This window comes from Salmo salar, chromosome ssa02 (assembly GCF_905237065.1).
Source record: "Salmo salar chromosome ssa02, Ssal_v3.1, whole genome shotgun sequence".
NCBI lineage: Eukaryota > Metazoa > Chordata > Actinopteri > Salmoniformes > Salmonidae > Salmo > Salmo salar.
The window spans coordinates 65,191,525-65,201,524 of NC_059443.1; the positions used below are offsets into that span (position 1 = coordinate 65,191,525).

General features: G+C 44.3%; 1 protein-coding gene across 7 annotated transcripts in view; it reads right to left on the reverse strand.

Annotated features, from left to right (window-relative positions):
* Positions 1–10,000, reverse strand: part of LOC106589748 (gamma-adducin) — a 150,770-nt gene that overhangs the window by 18,613 nt on the left and 122,157 nt on the right. For all 7 annotated transcript variants that reach the window (XM_045707977.1, XM_045707984.1, XM_045707988.1 and 4 more), the window contains 3 exons: positions 5,515–5,653; positions 3,611–3,762; positions 3,148–3,228 (listed from right to left, as the gene is read on the reverse strand). In XM_045707977.1, coding sequence (XP_045563933.1) covers positions 3,148–3,228; positions 3,611–3,762; positions 5,515–5,653 — 372 coding nt within the window. The remainder of the gene's footprint in view (positions 1–3,147; positions 3,229–3,610; positions 3,763–5,514; positions 5,654–10,000) is intronic.

The window sequence follows — 10,000 nt, forward strand, 5'->3', positions numbered from 1 at the left end:
CGTTCGACCTTTAAAACCCTCCCCCTAGTGGGTTCAAACCCATAACAGACCCGTAGAGAAAGAGAGGGAAAGGAAAAAAGAGAAAAGAGGCCTTTAGTAGTCAGCTAGAGTATAGCAGTCAGCTGGAGTATAGCAGTCAGCTAGAGTATAGCAGTCAGCTAGAGTATAGCAGTCAGCTGGAGTATAGCAGTCAGCTGGAGTATAGCAGTCAGCTAGAGTATAGCAGTCAGCTGGAGTATAGCAGTCAGCTAGAGTATAGCAGTCAGCTGGAGTATAGCAGTCAGCTAGAGTATAGCAGTCAGCTAGAGTATAGCAGTCAGCTAGAGTATAGCAGTCAGCTAGAGTATAGCAGTCAGCTAGAGTATAGCAGTCAGCTGGAGTATAGCAGTCAGCTAGAGTATAGCAGTCAGCTGGAGTATAGCAGTCAGCTGGAGTATAGCAGTCAGCTAGAGTATAGCAGTCAGCTGGAGTATAGCAGTCAGCTGGAGTATAGCAGTCAGCTGGAGTATAGCAGTCAGCTGGAGTATAGCAGTCAGCTGGAGTATAGCAGTCAGCTAGAGTATAGCAGTCAGCTAGAGTATAGCAGTCAGCTAGAGTATAGCAGTCAGCTGGAGTATAGCAGTCAGCTAGAGTATAGCAGTCAGCTAGAGTATAGCAGTCAGCTAGAGTATAGCAGTCAGCTGGAGTATAGCAGTCAGCTAGAGTATAGCAGTCAGCTAGAGTATAGCAGTCAGCTAGAGTATAGCAGTCAGCTGGAGTATAGCAGTCAGCTAGAGTATAGCAGTCAGCTGGAGTATAGCAGTCAGCTAGAGTATAGCAGTCAGCTGGAGTATAGCAGTCAGCTGGAGTATAGCAGTCAGCTGGAGTATAGCAGTCAGCTAGAGTATAGCAGTCAGCTGGAGTATAGCAGTCAGCTAGAGTATAGCAGTCAGCTGGAGTATAGCAGTCAGCTAGAGTATAGCAGTCAGCTAGAGTATAGCAGTCAGCTAGAGTATAGCAGTCAGCTAGAGTATAGCAGTCAGCTAGAGTATAGCAGTCAGCCAGAGTATAGCAGTCAGCTAGAGTATAGCAGTCAGCTAGAGTATAGCAGTCAGCCAGAGTATAGCAGTCAGCTAGAGTATAGCAGTCAGCTGGAGTACAGTAGCCCGCCGGAGTACAGTAGCCCGCCGGAGTATAGTAGCCCGCCGGAGTATAGTAGCCCGCCGGAGTATAGTAGCCAGCCGGAGTATAGTAGCCCGCCGGAGTATAGTAGCCAGCCGGAGTATAGTAGCCAGCCGGAGTATAGTAGCCAGCCGGAGTATAGTAGCCAGCTGGAGTATAGTAGCCAGCTGGAGTATAGTAGCCAGCTGGAGTAGTAGCCAGCTGGACCATAGTAGTCAGCTGGAGTATAGTAGTCAGCTGGAGTATAGTAGTCAGCTGGAGTATAGTAGCCAGCTGGAGTATAGTAGTCAGCTGGAGTATAGTAGCCAGCTGGAGTATAGTAGCCAGCTGGAGTATAGTAGCCAGCTGGAGTATAGTAGTCTCAGTCATCTCACAGAGACAAAGCTTTCTGTGTGTGTGTGACTACTGTACCACAGTAAAGATTAGGTTTCTACATGTTACTCTGTCGTTTGTGACGGCTTCACCCAGGAGAAACCAAACATATACTAGGAGTAGGATCTTTTCAACTTCCAAATAAAAGTTGTGAACTAATTCAGTTCAGACCAACATTCTTCATTCAATTCAGTCACCACTAAGTTAACGTCGGAGTGAAGGGTTCTGTATCTCTTTACAATGACATTTGGCCTAGTTATTCTTCTCTCTGGGAAGATCTCAATTGCATTCTCCTCGCATCCTCTCCTTCTCAAAACCCATTGGAGGAGAAGGTCGAAGGGGAGGGACCTCTGGCTTTCTCCTCCAATAGGTTTTGAGAAGGAGACGAGGAGAGCGGAAGTTAGGAGAATGCAATTGAGATCTTCCCTCTGTCTGTCTGTCTCTCTGCTCTCTCTCTACTGGGTTACTGATCCGGTCTGCCCCACCCTGTCAGACAGCTGAGTGATGCTTGTTACTCCCACCTGTCAACAACTCACTCTGATTGTTCACCTGCAGTGCACTTGACGTGTCACAGAAACAGGTGCTTGGGTGAGTGGTGGTGGTGGGGTGAGTGAGTGAGTGGGTGAGTGAGTGGTGGTGAGTGAGTGAGTGAGTGAGTGAGTGAGTGAGTGAGTGAGACATACAGGGGAGGCCATTCTTTTTCTTCTTCTTAGAGCAGCAAATAGAAACTAAGAAATAGAAAGTAGAAATAGAAACTAATAGAAGCTTGTAAAGCACTTCCCCGAACACCAGCGATTCTGCAGCAAAACTAGACAAGGACATCAACATTACCCAGCATTCACTACCACCACTGACATGATACTAGAACAGAGACAATGACAAATAGACAGGGTGGTTTTGGTAATAACATGGCAGCCAGTCAGACAATAACATGGCAGCCAGTCAGACAATAACATGGACAATCACAGACGCAACAAACAGTCAGTGATAAAATACTCTTCAAGAAGTAACATACAGTAGAAATTCCCAGAGTCAGCAATATCCCAATCTCACACATGAAGAGACACAGTAATGTAACTGCAGGATAACATTGTATTCTCCATATCAAGCACATTACTCTACTCCCCTGACCTCCATGGCCTGACAAAACACAGACCAGTGTGTGTGTGTGTGTGTGTCTCCGCCTCTGTGCCAGAATGTTAGATTTCTGCTAATCCAATAGTTCTCTCTCAAATAATTCAAGGAAATAGACAGCTGATTAAGTGTTGGCGCTGTTTTGCTGGGTTTATGACAAGGGCTGCCAGAAACCTTTAACTCCACATGGCGCTGTATATTGGCTTACTGGCACAAACACACAGACTACACCTCCAACCTGGGCTGTGTTCAGTAGGACCAAATGGGATAAAACGGTTTGAATTGGAGAAGGACAATGAGCACTCTTATTGGACAATATCAGAGATAGTTGCTCTTCCATTTCAAAACCTTTTATCCTGTTTGGTACTACTGAACACAGTCCAGCACATGTCTAAAAAGAGAGCTCACTCCTGATTGGGTACAGGTTTGTTGGTTGTTATTGGGTGCATGTGCTTCCTGGTGCATTGTGACTGGACTTACCAGGTTGGTTGCGGACGCCTCAGCGAATGACAGTCCTCTGGGGATGATGAGGATGTGGTCCTGCTCTTTGCTGACTCGGACCTGGACACAACAACATTAAAACACCTTGTTATGACCTTGAAGCTTCACAGAGCTGCTGCTGACACCAGCAAAACTTTAGGAACCTGATGCTCAAACACACTGCTCCCAAACAAAAGGACGGGCACACAGTTGTATGTGTCTTGAAAACATATCCTGTAGGCAGGGGATAAACAGAACTCAGATGACACATACCTGCTTCCATTGTCTCAAAACACAGTTCTACAGAATAGGTTTATGATGAGTTATGACATGGTTATGACACAGTTATGAATGAGGTTACTGCAAGGTTTATTTCTAACTGTGATGTAGGAGCTGGCGAAGTGTTCCCAGCTGAAGAGGTTCTAATAAAGGTTTTTATATGATTATCTAATGGTTGTCTTACTGTGATGTAGGAGCTGGCGAAGTGTGCCCAGCTGAACAGGTCCACCAGTCTGTAGAGGCTGGCCAGCTTGCAGCGTGTCTGCTTCTCCCCCTTCACCAGAGTGGTAGACTCCACTCCATACATGTCGTTGATGGGAGTGACCATTCCAAGGCCTGGAGGGGGTGAGCAGAGAAAGCAAAGCAGAGAGGGTTAAAAAAAAATGTGTTTATTTTTTTTTATTTTATTGTTGAGTGTGGGGATTGATAGCTCTCTTGTTCTCTGTATAATTATCAATATGAATATATGAATAATGACATGATGTCACGTCCTGACCATAGTAAGATGTTATTTTCTAAGGTAGAGTAGGTCAGGGTGTGACAGGGGGTGTTTTGTTTTTTGGGATGATCTCCAATTAGAGGCAGCTGGTCCTCGTCTCTAATTGGAGATCATACTTAAGTAGGGTTTTTGTTCCACCTGGGTTTGTGGGTAGTTGTATTCTGTTTAGTCTATGTACCTGACAGAAATGTGCGCTTTCGTTTTTCTCTTTGTTATTTTGTCTTTAGTGTTTTTGAGTTAAAATAAATGTCATCATGAGCACTTAACACGCTGTGCTTTGGTCCCCTCTCTACGACAGCCGTTACACATGAATCATTAACAATCAATACACACAGCCTGAAAATTAGATTACCTGCAGCCTGTGAATCGAGACAGACCATGCTCTCTCCATTCTAAGCACTAAGGACATCAACTGTTCTAAGAGGAAACCAATTCAATCATTCAATACATATTTTATTTGGAGAGACAAGATACTAAACAGATTTCAGATCAGTTGTTAATAACCATCCAAGACACAGTTAGAATACATCTGGGTTTGTCATATCTAACCAACTGATTTACTATAGAGTGCTCTACACTGGACACAAATAGCAACAAGCCATCCTTTGACACTGGCAATGTTAATATCAAAGAAAATTCTATGTAGTTACAGTACATTTTAAATAATTCAATAATCTTACTTCACATATTTCAAAAGTAATAAATAATACTTGACAATCTTATCCTTTTCATTCCTCATTTACAACAAATTGCAGCAAATTCTGTAACTTCCCGCTGGTTGCTGAGATTAGTGGTGTTATTATGTGTACATATTATGGGATATATGAGGTATAACTGAGGACTCTATATCACAGTGGTTGTCTTGATAATTCATCATTAGTTCCACATTCCGAGGTCTGTAATTGCATGATTGGAAACAGACTTCACATGTGGAAACCTGGACGGAACAGGGGATGAAAAGAGGGAAATATGCAAGGCTTTTCCAGAGTCAGCTAGGAGGGACAGGTTACTGATAGATAGTGTGTGTGTGTGTTTCTGTGTATGAGCGTGCGTTCTACCAAGTGTGTGTGTGTGTGCCTATACAGATTTGGAAGTCTCCACTTTTCAAAAACAATAGAGTTAAAAATATTGGCATAGTTGAAAGTCAATAGTATGGTATGCAGCTCCAGTGAGTGGCAGTTGGGCATTGCCTGGGTGACGGGCTGTACCAACAGCACTACTCCCTGAGGGGGGTTACGGGCCGTACCACCAGGATTGTTTTCATTAGGCACCAAATGGAAGAAAACTGAAAAAACGGACCGAAACAGGGAGGGATTACCTGAACATTCAATAAGAAATGCTCATTTTCATTGTGCTTTGCTACGGCGTGCCCTAATGGACCTACCACTACGACTCACAAAGGGGGGGGTTACGGGCCGTACCAACACTACTACTTACTGAGGGGGGTTACGGACCGTACCAACACTACTACTTACTGAGGGGGGTTACTGGCCGTACCAACACTACTACTTACTGAGGGGGGTTACGGGCCGTACCAACACTACTACTTACTGAGGGGGGTTATGGGCCATACCAACACTACTACTTACTTAGGGGTGAGGTGCTGAAGCCCGCCACGGATGAAGACATGAAGAAGTCAGCGATCTGTCGGAGGGCCAGGAGACCAGTGGGGTTGTTGCCTTTCTTCTTCTGCTCCTCAATCAGCCCCTCCAACTCATCCTTAAAGGCCTGGAGACGGGCGGGAGAGAGAGAGATAATGAGATAATGAAGAGAGAAAAGAGAGAAAGAATCACAGATCAGACTGGAGGTCCTTGGGTGTCACTCCCTCAGTAAACCCAGGCTGACTGACTGATCTAAACTGGCTGGCTGACCAGGGACAGAGAGGTCTATCCTTCTGTAATCTCCACGTCCTCAAGTCCCCCTGCACTACTTACAGCAGTACTGATACATGCACACACTACTACTGCACACCCTTCTTTACCCCATTCTGTCTTCTTTTTCTTCCTCTCCATCTCTTTCTCTGTTCACCTCCCTTCCTGACTGTGACCCAGTGCTGCTCCCAAAGCACTGCCACCACTGGAACGAGGACAGGTAGAGCTAAGGATCAAGGAAACTGAGGCGAGTCACACACAAACACACCGCCCACACACTCTTCAACAGCAGGGCTTAGATTTACCACAGTGTTGACTATATTTAACCTCATGAGTCATCAAATGAATTATGCCCAGTACAAGAGTTACTAGGCAATAACGTTGATATCCCATTACATCTCATTATCTCTTTATAAAAACCACACTATAATTTCAGAGATAAACTGTTTACAATAGCACGGTTAGTCGTGATGTACAGAAACACAGCAATCAGAAAAATAGTATCGCATATCAAATCTTAGCTATATAAACTATAAAAAGAGATCAAAAGCAAATAAAGTGAATTGTAATAAACAAGTAATAGCTTGAAAGACTGTATATTATGACTAACTGACAACGGGATGGGCCACCATGTTGCAATTGTTGCTTTTGCAAGAGAGGAACCGTTGTTCTGTTACTTAGTGACCTGGGTCAACTCTTATAAATGTCTTACAGTGCATCTCTTAAAAACAAGATTCAGAGAGGGGGAAGAAATAGGACGTGACACCATTTCAGTACAATGACTTGCTAAATAGAAACACATCCAATATTAATGTTTTTATTCCATGTCTCTCACAGACACACACACTTGCATAAGAGTAGTCAACTCCACAACAGCCTGGGTATAGATTCAGAGTCTCACCCTAAACACAAAACATTTCTGACAGTCTACTCTTCTTTAACCCCCCAGCCGGCTGGCCCCATGGGATAGTCCATTATTGTTTGCGGATGGGATCGGGTCGATTCATTTCTCCCCTTGTGGGGGTGGTATTGTAAAATCTCTACAGCATCCCCTGGGAACACAAAACAGAACACAGAGCCAGTATAAATCTAGGGGTTCTGAGGGGTTCTGAGTCGGGGCCAAACATTCCGCTGTCGTTCGGGCCCTGTTGCCATAGTGACGGTTTTGGCTAGGTCTGGTTGCTGAACTGCAGTGGTGCGGATGTGGATAGGCTGTCTGCTGGGCTTGGGGTATGTTCTGGACTTTTCTATTATACTGTCGACTGATTTTACAGGCTGGAGTGAAAAGACTTGTCATAAACTCCATACTGTTCCCATGGTTCTATTTATCAGGCCTGGGGGGATCCTGTGTGTGGAACTTGATTACAACTGCCTTCATTACTTCTGAATCTGCATCAGTCTTAATAGTCTTTTACTGGAAAAGGCCTGCACGTGTGTATGACCCACACACACACCCACACACTGTGGCAGGCATTTGCAGTGTACGAGCTTGTGACGTGTTCAAAGACAGATTATAACGCTGAGCGGCAGGGATTTCATCCCCATCACCTTCATCTAACAGATTAAAGTGGATGTGATCATACATTTTTTGACCCTCTAATCCTCTGCAGAGAGACTAAAATAAAAACACAGATACAGCTCACGGAAGAGCATGTTAGCTAGCTGCTGTGGTGTGTGTGTGTGTGTGTGTTTTAAACCCGCAAGGCAACCCTGTGCCATAACACTATTCTAACATTGAGTTGAAACAAACAGCCAGAGCCCAAATCTAATCAAGCTGGCCTGGGGTCCTTCTCTTGACACGAATAGCTGTCCACCATCCTGCCTGAGGAAAAAAAAAAAACACAAAACTGAAAAGCCAAGCCACGGTCACAGAGAGTTTTCCCACTTTCACGACACGTCTCTCCAGTTATTGGTTGGAGCGTATGGGAGGACGTGTGTGATTGGTTGGACGGCCAGGCTGTTATCCTCAAATCAGGAAGAGAGGATTCCGTGAGCATTCACAACGAAGAGATATTCATCTTTCAAAATGGCGTCTTTAATATAGTCTTTGAGCTTCTCTCTCATTATTAAGACATGCGGATTGGAGCTGGTCCAATGGCAGTCATTGTGAGAAAAAAATCTCTTCGAGGATACACTCCAAAGACTTCCCCTTTTAATCGTATCAGAATAAAGGCTTATATTTTGTGTGAGAAAGCCATAAACAGCACTATATTAAAGCCTTCAGTATAGAAATGTTACACAGCATGCTATATTTCTGTATTACCTAACGTGTTGTTAAACCTAATCAGCCTCGCATTCAACTATCTATTTGTTGGGATGATCCTCTTCCTGCTGACTCTACGGCTGCTGACAGACAGGTAAGACCGCTGGGATGCAGCTGAACCCTGTAGCGTGGGAAAGGACAACAGACACTTATGACTAGACTGTAGCTGGGTTTGCTATCGAGCATATTGTGTGCGATGGGAGGTGATGAAAAGGGTTTTACGTCACTACTGACGGTTTTAATGACGCCACTACCTCATCCAGACACACAATCTGGTCAAATAAATACTCACAGTTAAAGACACACACACACACACACACACACACCATGGTCCAGGTGAATCATAGTATACCCTGTAATTACAACTAGACACACTCCCAACAGCCTTGCTAGTTTAGTCAGCACAATGATACTCTTTCATGTGGGCTGTGTTGCAAGGTGAGAGAGACAGAGAGAGAGGCAGAGAGAGAGGCAGAGAGAGAGAGAGAGAGAGAGAGAGAGAGAGAGAGAGAGAGAGAGAGAGAGAGAGAGAGAAAAGTGCCAGCCAATCAATGCTATTGACATGTGCGTCAGTAAAAATCAGTTCCCCATTCCAGCTGCAACACTGCCTGCAGGGAGGAACTGTCTGGCAGACCAATAGAGATACTGTACATCCCAGCTAGCACCCTATTCCCTATATAGTGCACTACTTTTGACCAGCGCTTTCCTCCCTGGGGGTTTGTACTGCCTAGCCTAACATCTCAATACTTCAGCACCATCTTGAATGTGCAGTTGAAATCTCTCTCTCGCTCTCTCCATATCTCTCTCTCTTTTTCTCTTCTTCTCTCTGTCTCCATCTCTCTCTACTTCTCGGTCTCTCATTGAAATATAATGTAAATGTCAGCACAAAAGCCATGTAAGTAATACTGCTCTATAACCTAAATCCCAAACCAAAAGCTATCTAGGCAAAGTTAAGATAACGTAAATCCCAAACCAAAAGCTAGCTAGGCAAAGTTGAGATAACGTAAATCCCAAACCAAAAGCTAGCTAGGCAACGTTGAGATAACGTAAATCCCAAACCAAAAGCTAGCTAGGCAACGTTGAGATAACGTAAATCCCAAACAAAAAGCTAGCTAGGCAACGTTGAGATAACGTAAATCCCAAACAAAAAGCTAGCTAGGCAACGTTGAGATAACGTAAATCCCAAACAAAAAGCTAGCTAGGCAACGTTGAGATAACGTAAATCCCAAACCAAAAGCTAGCTAGGCAATGTTGAGATAACGTAAATGCCAAACCAAAAGCTAGCTAGGCAACGTTGAGATAACGTAAATCCCAAACCAAAACATAGCTAAAAAAACATTGCTTTATAACCTAAATGCCAAACTAAATGGGATAGTCTCTCAGAAAAGCTTCCAGTTTGGAGTTTCAAAGGTTCCTCTGAGAGTACGCATGCTAATGTTCTTTAGAAAGAGATGTTAAAAGTTATGAAGAGAACATCAACAGAAAGAAAGCATGGATGAAACACTTCCTCTCCTCTCACATGGGGTTGGAGTCAGGGAGGCTCTATAAATTATCCAGTCATTTTAAGCCTGAGAAGAAGAAATAAAAGTCTGCTTCCTTCTCCCAAACCGCAGTAGCAGTAAATATACACAACCCAACTGCATGCACGCACGCACACACACACACACACACACACACACACACCTTCCCTACTTTCAGCAACATCACTAAATCACTGATTAAGTGATCTTTGCTGTGCTCCACCGATCGAGACGTGCATATCTGATTGGTTGAGATGGGTCACGTATATAGACCTATAGTCTTGTTCCCATGCAGCCATGGGATTGGGTGGGAATGAGTCTGAAATGGCACCCTATTCCCTATATAATGGACTACTTTTGACCAGAGCCCTATGGGATCCCTATGGGCCCTAGTCAAGAATAGTGCACTATATAGGGAATA